This window comes from Vitis vinifera, chromosome 1 (genome assembly GCF_030704535.1).
Source record: "Vitis vinifera cultivar Pinot Noir 40024 chromosome 1, ASM3070453v1".
Lineage (NCBI taxonomy): Eukaryota > Viridiplantae > Streptophyta > Magnoliopsida > Vitales > Vitaceae > Vitis > Vitis vinifera.
Genome location: NC_081805.1, coordinates 7,783,250 through 7,800,879, shown reverse-complemented (window position 1 = coordinate 7,800,879; position 17,630 = coordinate 7,783,250). Strand labels below are relative to the sequence as shown.

Here is a 17,630-nt window from a genome sequence, read left to right as displayed (position 1 = left end):
GCTAGGGAGTTAGATAATAGTCCTTTTTGTATTTTCCAGTTTCCACTAACCCAATGAGCATTCAGTTCCTAATGATGAGCCCAAATAAATTAGAGGGACAACCTATCCTTTGATAATATATGCAAGTATACTTAATCAATTCTATCATCAAAAGATATTATTTTATGCAACCCAGGTGGACTGAGGTGGACAAGCACCATCCTATATATAAATATTTAACTATCAATTAATGGAAACTAGAATCACCCTTAGACAGAGTAGCTAGAAGATTTTGTTTCCCCCACTGATGGGTTGTTGCTGCTGTAAATTGTTCCAGTCACTTCGAAAAGTGAATATGGGAGAGGAGAAAAAAAAGAGTAAAATGGAGGTTTGCTTGTAAATTATAACACAGTGGAGGCTATTTTCCTAAACATCAACTATATATAAACTGTATATAACCACCTTACTCTCGTGGTTCAAGTACAGTGCCACATCTGGAACTCTCTTGAGTTGCAAATCGCTCTGTTCTAAAGAGAGCTTCCAAGAAAGCAAAACAAAAGGGATTTCATAGATGAAGAGAGACAAGAATCCACGTCTTGTTTTTCTTTTGGTTTTTCTGGTTCTAATCTTCACCACATTGTCTATAACTTCTGTGGATGCCAGAAAGCATCACAGCAAGAAGAGCAGATCCCATTCTAAGCATCATAAACACAGAAGTGGCAATGGCAACAGTGCTCCTGATTCTGAAAATCCTCCAGCTCCTGCGCCAGCCCCTCTTCCTCCTTATGCTTCCTATCCGCCCCAGTCCAGAATTTTTGATGTTTTGTCCTTTGGAGCTAAGGGTGATGGAATCTCAGACGACTCTAAGGTAATTAAAATGGGTAGAACTAACTGCATTTGTTAGTGAGTGTAGATAGAGTCATCATGATTTTAGCAAGTATATATTATCTCTCTCTCTCTCTCTCTCTCTCTCTATATATATATATATATATATATTACTTGCTAGGATGCATTCTAACTTTCTTGAGAACGTTAACCAAACAGGCACTTCTAGCAGCATGGGGAGCTGCCTGCAAGGTACCTGGGGCTACTCTAGAAATTCCATCAGAATTCAAGTTTCTTATTGAACCCATAACACTACAAGGCCCATGTATGCCTCGCCTCGTTCTTCAGGTTGATGTCCTTCCTTTTTGTGTTACTTCACTATGTCTCATAAAGACTACTTAAATAAAATACTGAAAAGGCAAAAGGCATATAAATTCCCACATGTTTTAGTTTTATTTGCAATTTTAAGGCTTGATAAAATACTAATGTCACTAAATCCAAACAGATAGATGGGACTCTCTTGGCTCCTCCAAAAGTGGCTTCCTGGCCAAAATCCAGTTTGTTTCAATGGATAAACTTTAAATGGCTCCATAACTTCACCATCCAAGGTACTGGTACTGTTGATGGTCAAGGTTCAAATTGGTGGAGCCTCTCCCAGATCCATTATATTCAGGTGATCATTTGTAGCATTGACGTCTTCAAGAATCAACTAAGAAGAGTACATGAAATAGCAGCTAATTAAACTTCTTTGTTTTGTGTTTGTGCAGAAGAGATCCAAAGACATCCCAAATATGAAACCAACTGTAAGATTCCTCCTAATAATCACTTACTTCTTATTCTATAATCATCTTTTCCCATATGAGAATCCTGGCTATCTTTCTCTTTTTCTTTTTCATTTTTCTTTTCCAAGTTCGTGGCTGACGAAATTTCTGATTACTTTAATTACACGCCTATGGAATAGCCACTATAATCATGTTTTACATTTTTCTCCCTTCATTACAGGCCTTGAGATTCTATGCCAGCTATGATGTCACCGTTTGCAATATCCGAATCATAAACAGCCCTCAGTGCCATCTAAAATTTGACTACTCTGGCAGAGTGAATGTTACCAATATCACAATATCTTCACCAGAGAACAGCCCAAACACTGATGGCATTCACCTGCAGAACACCCAAGATGTGGAAATTCAGCATTCCAATATTGGATGTGGTAAGAATTAAGAAAACCACTTCTTTTAGCTCTCTGGATTCCCACCATAAAATATAGGAACTTTTGAAGGAAAAGTACTCCACTGCTCAGGCCTCAGCCCAAGGTGCATGGCACACACAGGTTGGAGACGGCCACTAGCTAGACTAACTTTTGAAACTAGAAGGAACAAAAAGTAACTGAACATCTAAAGCTTTTTTCTTTTGTGACATAAGGTCTGAGTCATTATCTAATTATTAACCACACAATTGCGCGTAATAGTGAAACTAGTATATTGAAAATGATTTCTAATTCTGGGTTTTCTCTTTTGACAGGAGATGACTGTGTCTCCATACAAACTGGTTGCTCTAACGTCCATGTTCATCATATTAACTGTGGGCCTGGACATGGAATAAGGTACCTAAAGCAATATACTAAAATCAGAAAAAGCAAAAGGATAGCTATAAAGTTAATATAATATCTACTTACCAAAGTTAGAGGGCATAAATATAATTTGAATTTATATATATTTCCATTTTGCTGATCAGCCTGATAAGGTCACTTCGTACAATTTCTTTTTCTTGTAATCCGCAGCTTAGGAGGACTAGGGAAAGAAAAAAGTGCGGCATGCGTCTCTAATCTAGTTGTTGATAACATCTCAGTGCAAAATGCACTATATGGAGTAAGGATCAAAACATGGCAGGTATCTAACTTAAAGTCATTATGAATTAATCGAACTTAAATTTATTGATTTTTTTTCCCTCTTTTATCCCCCTTTTTTTAAGAAAGGAAAAATTTGTGTGGCAGGGTGGTATTGGATCTGTCAAGAATGTGTCATTTTCCAATATTCAGGTCTCCGATGTAAAGGTGCCTATAATGATTGACCAGTACTATTGTGACAAGCATATCTGCAAGAACCAGACAGGAGCCGTGGCAATATCTGGGGTTACATATAATCAAATAATTGGGACTTATTCAGTGCAGCCCATTCATCTAGCTTGCAGCAACAATGTGCCATGCACTGACGTCGATCTAATTGATATTCAGTTGAATCCATCCCCAAGATACCGAAGTTTCCAACAGGCCTTGTGTTGGAACTCTTATGGCAAATCACAAGCTCCCCTTGTTCCTTCAAGCATAGATTATTGCTTACGAAGACATAGTGGTTCTTTCATGGAAATAGCTAAATCACATGAGATTATATGCCAACGATCATGAAGAAGCTTCAGACCATGAATATAGTGGCTTTTTTTCTCTTCTTTTTCGCTTTTTGGTTGGTTTGTATCTATTATATGCTTCCCCTTCTGCCTTGTTTTCTTTGTGTAGAAAGGTGATGCCTTAGATTGATAATTTTCAGTGTATTTGTAATTCATGAGCGAGCCGGTTTTAAGTCAAGTTACCATGATGTTTCTGCTATCTTTCGGACACGGGGAAGGGTGATGTCTTCACTACTGAGTACTGACCTTCCACTTCTTGGACTTTTTCAGAAAAGAGGAAAGGCCCATTCCCTACATCAAAGGTTTCAACTCAGTTTCATATCTTTATTTCTGTTTAAATATTAACAACCAAAGGTAGCAGGGAAAACACATCGACTTCCACTCAAACCCCACATTTCAAAGATTTATTCTTTATATTATCGTTTACCTTTTCCTACTGTTCATAGATAACTCAATAAAATATATCCTATGATACTAAAAAAATTGGTTATATCCTTCCAGTCAAGCTAGCAGCAGTCTAGATGTTCTTTGGTGCCTCCATTGGACGGGATCATCTAATCATCCACCCGAGATTAATCCTCGGATACTGTGTCATTTTCAAATGTTGAGAGCAGCCAAAACTTTATCCTTTCAGATCTATTTGTGGGAGGGCTTTCTGTCTAATATTGTGAGTGAGTTTATTAGAAGGAACTTCCTTTAGTTTTATTTGTCTTCTCCAAACTATTCTTCGTAAGTGATAAGGTTTGTCACGAGTCTTACGAGTGAATTAAGCTTCTTTTTTTTAACATTCCCTTTTTCCCAAGGAAGAAAAATGATTGTGACACCGGGTGGGATGGTGGAACCAGGGTCTTCCGCGACAGAAGCAGGAGAGGGGTTTAAGAAATCTTGCAAGGTTTGACTTAGAGGACATTGGTGGGGCTACAGGCTTCACCATCAATGAATCGAATGTAAGTCAGGTGGTCCAGGTTTCGGGGACCATTCCCCAAATGAAAAGGCCATTATATATATATATATATATATATATATCAAAAGGCGATAAAAAGGAATTGATCCGGAGATGACTCATAACTGAGTGTGAAGGAAAATGATTCTAGAAGGCCACAAAACTCATTCAGGGATCAAAAGGCACTTTCGGAAATATGTTAATCAACTCCAACTCTCACGTCAACTTGTTCTTTCTAAAAGGTTTGGGACCAAAGTTAATTTCAGTGACTGGGCCTCAACACGGTCCAATATTACCAAATAAGGACAACCCAAAGACACTGGAAACATGCACTAACTTACATATATGAGGACCATCATAAAGTCCTCCTGACCTGACACCAAGCCGCAAAAAGAGTTAGGGCCGCATGGATGGTGCTATTCTAGCAGATTATTCCTTAATTTTCTTTAAAGTTTATGGTACTGCTGTTTAGTTAGTTTGGTAGAAGTTGGAGGGTGGAAGGTGGTAGGTGGAAGGTGGACGGTGGTGGTGGTCCAGGTGGAGGAGGAGGAGGAGGAGGAGGAGCGTGCACCGCCCAACACATTAATCTTTGGAGAATTTCACTGCACGCGCATGGTCTCTTAATTTTGAGAGGAAATAAAAGTGGAGGCTGTCCCTAACCCCCTAATTTTCTACTTCTGCAGCTTTAATTCAATCATTCAACCTATGGTGCCACACACCATTTTTGTTCTAAAGCTGATTTTTCTGTTGCCTATAGCTATGTACTGCGTTCACCCTCGATACACACTCAGCTTCTCCAAATAATTATAGATTCTTTAATCATATTTACATTTTATTTGGTTTTTTCTTTCATAAGACTTGTGATCCGGATAATCTTAAATTTGATAATCCAACATAGAATATTAATTCAGTAATAATTTCGAATTAATCATAGCTAGCCCACCCACAACCTTTTAATTTAAAATAATGTATAGCATTTATAATGATCTACTTGAATAGTATTTGAAGTCAAAAGTACTTGATGCCATAGGACAAATTAAAAGTGTGGTAGAGGGAATAATTAATGAACAAGTTGGATACATTTTAAGATATTTTTTAAAGAAATGGAATCACTTGAATGATTCTGGTAATGAAGGATCCTTTATGCAGATAAATTAATTGCTTAGGCAAAGACGAAGACATCAAAATATTATTAGTAGAAATTTGAAATGGTCATTAAAGATTTTCGGTGGATATACCTATTATTATTATTATTATTATTATTATTATTATGTTTAAATCTTGTTTAATTCCTCATTCCTGCACCCCATGAAGTTTTAAAAATGTAATTAGATAGGAAAAAACTCTTGTAACTCCTTTATCCTCCTTGAAGTCGATTCAAAAGTTTTTTTACGTTAAGCGAAATGATTAAGAACTTATTCGGTAGTGATTTTAGGAAGCGTTTCTTATTAATCAAACTTTATAAACTTTGTGCAAAAATAATTATTTAAAAAAATAATTTTGGATACATAAAACAAAATAAATATAAGTACTAAAATAATAATCATATTCTTACCTTGATCCATGATACCAATAACACTTTTACAGTAAGATTGAGTCACCTTATGAATTATATTGTCAATATCTTCAACTTACTACTCTCATATAGTGAATAAGTCACTTGTGTGGTATATGTTGTTAAAAATAAAACAACAAAATGATATAAGAATGAGAGTGTGGTCTGAGACCTTAACTTATAAAGTTGTACTTCTCTTAGTCTTTCCATCAAAGACAATATGAGAGTTATACTCATCATTTACAACCATTATATATAAATTAATGAGTAATGGTGGGTTATGAATTTGAATGCATTAATATAATTGTATATGTTATGCTTTTTCATTTTCCTCCATTACTCATAAACATAATGTACAAATTAAATTTTATAATGATGAGGTTACAAAAATTATAACATCACATTCATATAAATTAAATTTTCTAACTCCCCACTTATAATTTGAGCATTCCATACATAAAACTCTTGGATGCTCAATCAATTAATTCACCTACCTATCAATTGATACTTTTAAATAATATTTACATAAATATAATTATATAAGGTTACACATTATAGGGAAAAAAAGCTAACATTTCTAATACTTGAAAATTTTTATCATTCAAGTATTAAAAAAATTAGAAATATTTCTTAGAATCATTACCAAACAAGAAGTGTTTTTAATTTTTTTAACACTTAAAATTTTTTATTTTTCAAGTATTAAAAATGTTAGAAATGTTTCTTAGAATCACTACCAAATGTAATTTAAAGTTTCGTCAAGTAGTGTTTTTTAAAAGTATTTCTAGCCTTAAAAAATACTTACAAACATTTTTAAGGTAAAAAATAAATAAATAGATATTTGGTAATATTTTGAAAAATATTTTTGAAAATTTAGCAAAACAATTGAAATGTTTTTTAAAGAAGCACTTCAAAGATGTTTCTTTAAAAAAATACTTCAATATTTTTTATATATTTATAAAATACCCTTACCCGATAAAAACACTATTAGCATCATTTTTCAAACTCTCATAAAAACATTTTTTACAAAAGTATTGTAAAATAAAACACCAGAAGTAGTGTCACACGGACTTTAAGTGTGTTTTATAATAATTTTAAGAAGTGTTTCTAGTTTTTCTAATATTTAAAAATAAAAAATTTCAAATATAAAAAAAAATAAAAATATTTTTTAAAATCATTACCAAATACACTCTAAAAATTTATTTGACTGTGATTTTAAGAAGTGTTTTTAATCTAAAAGATATTTTTGAAAAAAAAAATTTATGTGTTTAACAAAATTTAAGAAACACTTTTAAAAATATAAAAAATAGTTTATAATATTGAAAAATTACTTGTAATGTTTTTTTAAAGACAATTTATAGGTGATTATCTAAAAAAACAAATGATCAAATAGACTTTAAAGGTGTTTTTAAGATAATCACATATCAAATATTTTTTCAAAAAACACTTGTGGACCCCGCATTTCGGCTTATGCATTTCCCACTTGATAGCGAGCTCGATTTTTATTTGAAAAATAATTTATTAATTAAGAAAATGACTTGGAGTCGCCACTTATTTTTGTTTTATTTTAAAAGGGTAAACAAAATAAGAAAGAAAACTTTAAGTGCGACTCCTTATTTTGAAAAATGTGATTTACGAAAAATCGGATTGGGTTCGGGGGTCAGGTTACTTATCAGGAAGGTACGATAAAGACCGTAGCACTCCTCTAAGTCCCTAAAAATAGGTCTCTACTAATAAAATGAAACTGATGTGACAATTGATGTGGAAATCAATGAATGCTCAAGGTGATCATGCATGTGTGAGAATCAAAACACTCGATAAAGAACGACCAAAGTGAGAACGAGGCATACCTTGGTATCAAACGATCAATGCGCTATCAAGAAAGAGGGTTAGTACACAATTAAAGAATAATATCATGCATGTCAAAGCAGAATGAATCAGTCATGTGCAATAATCAAATCAATCAATCAATAAATCAATCATAAAATCAAATATATAGGGCCCCCACCAAAGCCCGTTTATTTTTGCATGAATTAATTTTTGCATGAATTAATTTCGTAAATTTCATTACTCGGAATTACAGAATTTAAATTCATGTTTATTTTAAAACATTTTAAAATCATGAAAAATTCGAAAGTGGCTCACCAAAAAGAAATTGGCGGCCAAATTTTAATAAAAATAGGACTTTTAGGTCCTAAAAATAAACTAAGGATGAGAACTTAAAAAAAAAGTCAAAATTATTTGAAGAATTTAGAAATTAAGAAAGCATTTGAAAATTGGAATTTGATGGTTTATTTTAAAATAAGGATGATGAAATGAAAATAGAGGGTACGTGGTCACCACAACTGCACGTCAAAAGTGACCATGCAACTCATGCAATAGTAGGTCTGAGGGTAAGAGTACTGGAATTGGGTATAAGATAGCCGAGAGGAATGGAGTAAATTAGGAGACCCAAGCGGCAAGCAACTTCATGAGGCCTTCCTTTCTCAAATCAAACACCTCAAAACTGAACACTTGTCGCCCCTCTAGATAAGCTCTATATGCTGGATTCTTCAAATCTGGTGCGCCCACCACTCGCGATATAAGGACTGGATCATATTGTCGTCATCAACATCATCAGACATCCCATATGATTGCTCTAATTACTGCAATAGAGGAGGAATCCCTAAGTACTTCAGTCGGCTTGCTTCCTCAAAAGGAATATGACTTTGATAATAATCAAGAACTCCAATGCATTCTATCAAGGCGAGCAACCTTTTATTCTTGTCAGTTTATCATCACCTGCAGTATCTGCACCACACTCACTTCCAACAAGATTTATAAAAAGACGGTTCGCCGACAAGTCAGGAAAGCTTCAATCCACTCCATCAATGTTAAAACCTCGTTGACCCCATCTCTATCCCCAGAATCAATGAAGCCTTTGAGTCTGCTACATTGTAGTGATATCTCTACTTCATGGGACATCACGCAGGCATGTGGATTGATTAGTGGGTATGATGAGATTGGATGAGTGGAATCACACTGGTGACATTGTAATGGACAACACCCAGCTGTTCCGAGCGCTTCATTTTGCCAATGGCGGATGGCAGTGAGCTTTGGAGATGATTGAAGCTCACATCAAACATGATAACCCATGATGCTGCTGCTATGGGCGTTCCCCTTGGTTTCGGTCATTCTAGTGCTTTCATGGATGGGCAAGGTGGAAAAATAAGAGTGGCTATGCAGGACGTATGAAAGGGGTATGGATAGACTTGGGGAGAGAAAATGGATTTGAAGGGTTCAGTGGGTGTGAATATATGCATGGAATAATAGCCATGCGCGTGGTGTAAAGGGAGAAGGATATGGTCAGAAGGATGGGAAGCGGAATATGATGAAAGAAAATGGTTCAATAGGCGTGCTGAGTATGATATATAGACGTGGAGGGCTTGCATGGGTGCATAAAAGTTAGGAAATATGAACGGTGGGAAGGGTGAAGGAAGTTAGGGAGATGAAGAGATGGTGATATGTTGAGTATGAGAGATGAGGGCATTATTAATGAAATAGGTTATGGGAGGAATAGACTTGCGGTTGCTGGAAGGTGATGGTGAGATGAAACGGGTTTGATGGGTTTAGAAGGGATGTGCATCATTGGTGAAATGAGTAGTGTGAGAAATGGCTTAATGGGTGTTGGAAGATGGACTTCTCGTCTAAGTATTTCTCATGAATAACAGGCTGGATGATGCATTATTTGGTATCGGCAGCAATCTCATCACTGGTGACAGTCTAGTCAAGCTGGGTAGAGATGGGAACAGTGTACACACGAAGAAGGAACCATGGCACCATTCTCATTGTGATACTCAACATTGACTTGAATCTTACCACTGGGTTTCAGCTGTGAGTAGGTTCCGTCCTCCCATCCTTAGTAAGGCGGTGTTAGTGAACTAGTTGAGTTAGTTGTGAAGTCTAGTTAGTTTCAACCAATCATTTCTGTTTACAACCAACCTCTCAAGTTAGTTATAGCTATCAACAACTAAGTGTATAAATACTACAGAAGTGTAATGATATAAGCACTGAAAATAATAGCAAGAAACCTTACTCTGTTTTTCTCTTACTATGTTTTCTCTTCCTCTTCTTCTAATCGTTTCTGTTACTCCATTTCTTCAAACATGGTATCAGAGTAGGCTTTAGCTTAGTTATCCGCCATGGAAGAAACCTCAAGAACCACCAGTTTTCTCCCAGTTTCCTTTCCCCATCCAGTCTCATCCAAACTAGACAATCACAACTTTCTGGTTTGGCGAAAACAGATACTCACCATATTAAGAGGTCATAAGCTGCAACACTTCCTTTCTGAAACTTTAGTTCTACCCTCAGAGTTTCTCTCCTCAGATGATGAAACCCAAAATCGTGTAAATCCCAAGTTCCAGGATTGGGAACAACAAGATCAGCTTATTATGTCTTGGCTTCTTGCATCTATAACCGATGCTCTTCTCACTCGTATGGTGAATTGTGACACTTCAGCCCAGGTATGGAAAACCCTTGAACTATACTTTGCTACTCAAGTGAGAGCCAAAGTAACTCAATTCAAAACGCAATTGCACAACACCAAGAAGGGAGACTTGTCTATAACTGATTACCTCCTTAAAATCAGAAATGTAGTTGACCTTCTTGCTCTGGTTGGCCACAAGATTTCTGTCAAAGATCACATAGATGCAATTTTTGAAGGTCTCCCTCAAGATTATGAAAATTTCATCATCTCTATCAATTCCAGACTTGATCCATACACAGTTGAGGAAATTGAAGCTCTACTTCTTGCTCAAGAAAGCCGTATTGAGAAAAACATCAAGATTGCAGACCTTTCCATTCCTAACTTGGCTCATCTCATCACAACTAACAGAAATGGTTATCCACATTTCAACTACAGAGCTAGCACCAGAAACTCAAATTTTCGTCCACCTACACATTCTGGAAATAGAATGCAACACTTTCGTGGGAACTTCACTCAACAAGGAAGAGGACGCCATGGTCGAGGCTCCTGGAAAGGCAACAACAAACCTCAATGTCAACTTTGTGGAAGAATTGGACATGTTGTCATGCAGTGCTACTACCGATTTGATCAATCTTTCACAGGACCCTCACAACTTCAAGGAAATCGTCCACAAGAAAACATGGTTCATCTTCATCAACAACCATCTGAAAAAAATTTCCCAGGAACCTCATCAGTCAAACTAACAACAACAGAAATAATCCAAGACAACAACTGGTACCCTGATTCTGGAGCCACTCATCACCTTACACCAGACCTCAACAATCTCCTGACCAAATCACAGTTTCCTTCATCAGACGAAGTCTTCGTGGGAAATGATAAGGGTCTCCCTATTCATCACATTGGTCACACCTCATTTTCATCATCATTCATTCCCTCCAAAACACTTGCCTTAAAACAACTTCTCCATGTACCAGAAATTACAAAGAATCTTCTTAGTGTTTCTAAGTTTGCTGCTGATAATCATGTATTTTTTGAATTTCATCATACCTCTTGTTTTGTCAAGGATCTTTCCACCCGGACAATCCTCATGCACGGCTAGCTTAAGGGGGGATTATATGTGTTCGATAACACACAGCTAAAACTCCCTCTTCACAGTGTAGAAACTTTCAACTCTTCATGCTTTGCTTCTACAGCTTTCCCGTCCAAGGAACCAACAGCACCTGCTTCATCTACATCTCCCTTTACATTGTGGCATAATAGACTTGGTCATCCTTCCTCACATATCGTTTCTCTTGTACTCAATAAATGTAATCTTCCTCACCTTAATAAAATTCCATCTCTTATCTGTTCAGCTTGTTGCATGGGAAAAATTCATAAGTCCCTATTCTTGCATTCAACATCCTCCTACACCAAACCCTTAGAACTTATACATACTGACCTATGGGGGCCAGCATCAACACCCTCCTCACATGGACATCAATACTATATTCACTTCATTGATGCCTACTCCCGATTCACTTGGATCTACATGCTTAAACATAAGTCTGAAGCATTTCAAGTCTTTCTTCACTTCAAGTCTCAAGTTGAACTTCAACTAGGCCACAAGATCAAAGCTGTGCAATCTGATTGGGGTGGAGAATATCGTTCATTCACTCAATATCTTACCTCCAATGGAATTATCCACCATATTTCATGTCCTTATACTCATGAACAAAATGGACTTACTGAACGTAAACACCGACACATTATCGAACATGGCATTGCCCTCTTTGCTCAAGCCTCTCTTCCTTTTAAATACTGGGATGAAGCCTTTCGCACCAGTGTTTATCTCATTAATCGATTGCCTACTCCAGTCCTGAAAAACAAATCTCCCTTAGAAGTTCTCTTCCACAAAAAACCATCATATTCTCAGCTCAAAGTCTTTGGCTGCATGTGCTACCCCAACCTCCGGCCCTTTAACCACCACAAGCTGCAATTCAGGTCCATTCCCTGCACATTCCTTGGATATAATCTCAACCATAAAGGTTATAAATGTCTCAGCCCTAATGGTAACATATTGATTTCCCGTGATGTTATCTTTGATGAACATGCCTTTCCATTTGCCCAGCTGCAGTCCCAAAAACAGACAACCTCTTCTTTTAGCTTTTCATCCACTTCCCTTCCCTATCAAACCTCTGGTTCAATCTCTTCTCCAACCAATCCATCAATATTTCCTGCCACCTCTAAGCACAACGTAGCATCACAACCTCCACCATCCTCTGCCCCTCCTTTTCCCACCCATCATATGATCACTCGATCCAAAAATGACATCTTTAAACCAAAGGCTTATCTCATTTCTACAACTCCCACTTCAGTCTGTGAAGCCCTCCAACTTAGCCATTGGAAACAAGCCATGACTGATGAATATCTCGCTCTCCTCCAAAACAACACTTGGGATCTTGTTCCTCCTCCCATTGATCGTAAATTGATCGGCTGCAAATGGGTGTTCAAAGTCAAGGAGAATCCCGATGGAACTATAAACAAATACAAGGCCCGTTTAGTTGCTAAGGGTTTTCATCAGATTGCTGGATTTGACTTCAATCAAACTTTTAGCCCGGTTGTCAAATCGACTACCATTCGCATTGTTCTCACTATTGCTTTAAATCTACAATGGAAAGTTCAACAATTAGATGTCAATAACGCCTTTCTCAATGGCGACCTACATGAAGACATATTCATGCATCAACCTCAAGGCTTTATCGACCCTGTCAACCCAAACTATGTCTGCAAGCTCAATAAATCTCTTTATGGCCTCAAACAGGCCCCTAGAGCTTGGTTCGAAAAGCTACATCAAGCACTTGGCATTCTTGGTTTCTCATCCACCAAATCAAATCAATCTCTATTTATCAACATCACACCTACTCACTCCACTTACATTCTAGTATATGTGGATGACATTCTTATCACCGGCAGCAATGATCAGTTTGTTCAACATGTGATCACTCAGCTTAACAACCAATTTGCTCTCAAAGATCTTGGAGATATTGATTACTTTCTGGGTATCCAAGTCAAGCATACATCCGCTGGAATGCACTTATCACAGGCCAAGTATATCTCCATTCTACTTAAAAAAACCAAGATGCTTCATGTCAAGCCGGTTAATACACCTATGGTATCTAATCAGTCCCTATCCAACTCTGGAAGTGCTCCATTCAGCAACACTCAACTCTATAGAAGCACTGTTGGTGCCCTCCAATATGCCACCATCACAAGGCCAGATATCACCTATAGTGTCAACCGAGTTTGCCAATTCATGCAAGCTCCTTTGACTGCTCATTGGAAGGCTGTCAAGAGAATTCTACGCTACCTGGCTGGCACTCTTCACCATGGACTCCATCTTCAGCACAGCTCCAACTCACACCTCAACATAACAGGGTTCTGTGATGCAGATTGAGCATTAGATGTTGATGACAGCCACTCCACATCAGGATATTGCCTCTTTCTTGGTCCAAACTTGGTTTCCTGGCACTCACGAAAGCAACATACAGTCTCTAAGTCTTCCACCGAGGCAGAATATCGAAGTGTAGCTACCTTAGTTGCTGAAATTTCTTGGTTGCAGTCTCTCCTCAAAGAATTAAACATATCTTCCTCCACAACTTCGGTCATCTGGTGTGACAACCTCAGCACAGTGTACCTCTCGGCTAATCCCATTCTTCATGCTCAGACTAAGCACATCGAAATTGATCTTTATTTTGTTTGAGAAAAAGTTCTTCAGAAGCAAATACAAATCCATCATGTACCTTCCGCCGATCAGCTAGCAGATGTCTTCACCAAGACAACTCCTAACTCCATATTCCTCACCATACGTGCCAAACTCAGTGTCAACCAAAGTCCACCCTGAGTTTGAGGGGGGCTGTTAGTGAACTAGTTGAGTTAGTTGTGAAGTCCAGTTAGTTTCAACCAATCATTTCTGTTTACAACCAACCTCTCAAGTTAGTTATAGTTATCAACAACTAAGTGTATAAATACTACAGAAGTGTAATGATATAAGCACTGAAAATAACAGCAAGAAACCTTACTCTGTCTTCTCTTCCTCTTCTTCTAATCGTTTCTGTTACTCCATTTCTTCAAACAAGCGGGCATCAAGCTTAGAAGAGAGAACATGGCTTAGAGACATAAGTTCAAGGGTCTCCGTGACGGCATAACCAAACATGTGACCTAGGTCACAAGCACCATTTGCCCTTAGGCACTTGACAGGATGACCATGAACCCTTTGAGCAACATCTGGGCTCTACTGTACAATGTTGGCTAGGACTTTGCAACTATTAGCATCGATACCCACATACTCAAGCAAAGACTCTTGGAATCCCAAAAACTACTGATACCTGCTTCAGACATTTTCAGATTCAAATTCTGTAGTTGATAACCTCCTCTTCTTATCATCATCATTCTCCATTAGCCAATCTCCCCAGATTTCTAGTCTTAAAGCTTGGAAGTCTCTTTCAAAGGAAAACAGAAGAGCAAGGGAACAAAAATAGGAACAAAGCAGGGAACCTTTTGACGAATATGCTAACCTCATTTCATTCTTTTGTCCATGAGTTTAGCAATCAGTGGGTTAAGATGGAAGAGGTTTGCTTAGGTAAAACACAAAAATGCAACCATCTTTTCAAATATTAAACCAACAATCATCGAAACAAAGCAACCCATCAAGCAAAGCTGAAATCACAGAGAATAAGATAGGAGAAATATGAAAGATGAGAATATACGGGAAAATCATAAATGGTCATACCTGAAAGCCTCTTTCTCCTCAAACTTACTCCTCAGGAAAGCGAGAATATCCCCCTGTAACTCTCCACAGAATATCTTTTAAAAAAACTCACTATGCCTCCCTGCAACTCCCAACCTGATACTCACTGTAACCCTCTCAAAACTCTGGTTTTCTACGTTTTCTCTGTAACCCGTCTGGCTCCTCTCTCAAGCTCTCTCTGTGTAACCAGCCTGGAGACTCCCCGAAAAAAAAACCTCCCCTCAAGCAAAAGCAGCCACCCTCAAAATATCTCCCTGCAACACTCCCAAAAAGCACCACCTCCTGTCTGCCAGAGAACCTCCTGCACCAATACCCTCACTAATGGCCTGCTATCCTCCAAAACAGAATACATGCTCTTGCCGAATATTCTCCGTACGTGTCGCATTCTGATGGCTACAACCAGCTTTCTCCCAACGGCCAAATGCACTACCTGATGGCCAGTCTTCAAGCTCCACGTGGCTTCCCAAAATCTGGACACCTGGCAAAACAAAAATACATAAAATCCACCCCAACATGGGTCTACAACACTACAAGTAATTTTTTTTTATCATTACAACTGATTTTTCAAAATTTAAAAAATGTGTCCTAAATTTTATAAAACACCTAAATTTTTTTTTCAAAAATACTTTTTAAATTAAAAATATTTCCTAAAATTATTATTAAAAAAATTCTAAATATATAATAATAATTAGTTTATTTTAAAATATTACGAGCTGATTTAAAAAATAATTTTAGGTAACAAGAATTTTTAATGTTTGGTTTTGTCTTATATTTGGATATATAAACTAGAAAATGGATATATTTAAAAAATTGATTTGATAGTGTTTAGATTAATATATCACATTGGAAAAAAAATTAAGCTATTTGATTGAAAATGAATAATAAAATTTGTTTAGTTGAATAAAAAATACATAAAAATAAGGTTAAAATACAAATGAATGAAACTTGTATATAAAGCTAACGGATCTAAAAAAAAACGTATCGTTGCTTATAAAAAACTTCGATGTTACAAGACTTTATTATATTATTTTCTGTCTCGCCAAATTTTCATTATAAAGAAACAATAAACATTGTTTATTTGATAATAAGTTGACGCGTGGCAAAAGCCAAAAAGGAGTCTAAAGCAGAAGAAAATGAAACAGTGCTCATCTTTGACGACCCTTGGCACTTTAGTGCGACCTTTGGGAGTCCGAAACAACGCATAACTATTGCTCGTTAGGATAGACAACGACCCACTTACCTTATGTGGAGATGCTTCGATACGATGCGACATCATTCACTTCCGCATTGCTTTCTTGCTCCATTGCTCACCTGCTTTGTTGTTTCTTTCTCTGAAGAGACATTCTGTGGAGCAGGTGCGTGGATTTTCCGATTCTTGTTCTGATTGTTTCATGAGAAAATTGTAGGGGTCCAACTTTTCAAGATTTTTTGCCATCATTTTGAACTTTTTGGATTGCACGGACTATAGAGATCCATTCTTTTCAAATAAAAAAACGTAGGAGTCGTAATCTTCGTTTCTTTCCTTTTTCCCTCATTTTCTTGCCAAACAAACGGAGGTTAGAACGGAAATTGTGGTAACTGCGAGTTTGCATGCGTTTTGTTTGAAATTGGGAATGCCAATGGAATTTGAATGCCATTTTACTGTAATTAGTAGATTGATTTGTTTGGAGACTCGCTTTGTGTTGTCGAATTTGGTGAGATATGTTTTGCAACATTTTCTGGTGCATATGGCATGCAGTGACGGTGATATTGTTGAAACATGTTTGCCATCTTGTTCTGATCTAGAATGCTGATTAGATCACGATTTAATTGAACTGCAAAACACTGATTTTTAAGAACTATTTCATTGATATGCCTTTGCTCTGTGGTCTGCTTCTTTTATCATGATGTGTTTATTCTTTTATTATTGTTGTTGCTGCTGTTGTTGTTCTTGTTATTTTATTATTATTAATGTTGGTTGTGTTATTTTGGCCCGTAAATGTAGAGTTTCATAATGCTTTTCGTTAAATGTTGAAAAATAAGATGCCAATACTCAAATAATCAGATTCACTTAATCACCTCTCACTCCAGGCTCCATCAATGCCTAATCCTTGTATTGGTAGTGGATCCACTGTCAAAGCTTTGAGTTGAAGATTGAGGATCGACTGCCCGCATGTATGTAGGTTAGGTTATCTAAAAACCATCTAAGGATTTGTAATTTAGTTCATAGGCTTTAGTTCAAATCTTATCATAGTTGAATTTTCGGTCAAGTATCACTACTTCGAATGATTTTGTTGAAACTCTTTATTGTCTCAATGGTAGCACTGTAACAGAGTCCTTAGACATGGCATCAAGGTTTATTGTCATAGAAGGAAAGGTAAAGGAGCAGATCATAGATTATGGAGCATAAATTGAGGAACATAATCTTCAATCAAGGATTATAGATTAGCTGTTGACTTAATTATGGGAATAATATCTTAATAAGTGTTTTTCTATAAAAAGGGAGGGGAGAGAGGAATTAGGCAATCAAGACTTCTGAGGTTTTATGCTTTGTATTCCATTGCTACCAGTAGTAGGAATTGTTGTTGTTATGTTCTTCATGGCATATCATTTGGTACTAGAGCATCGCTCTAGTGTCAAGTGATTATGGTGGAAGGGACTAGACAACAAGAAGTTAGGTGCATGGGTGAAACAGCAG

At 36.9% G+C, this 17,630-nt stretch overlaps 1 protein-coding gene across 1 annotated transcript; it reads left to right on the top strand.

Annotated features, from left to right (window-relative positions):
* Positions 1–470: 470 nt before the first annotated feature.
* On the top strand, positions 471–3,539 carry LOC100243159 (polygalacturonase At1g48100). Its single transcript, XM_002266063.4, has 8 exons — positions 471–847; positions 1,024–1,152; positions 1,310–1,477; positions 1,572–1,607; positions 1,807–2,014; positions 2,326–2,407; positions 2,585–2,693; positions 2,798–3,539. The coding sequence occupies exons 1-8, from the start codon at positions 551–553 to the stop codon at positions 3,206–3,208; spliced, it is 1,440 nt and encodes a 479-aa protein (XP_002266099.1). The 5' UTR covers positions 471–550; the 3' UTR covers positions 3,209–3,539.
* The last annotated feature ends 14,091 nt before the right edge of the window (positions 3,540–17,630 follow it).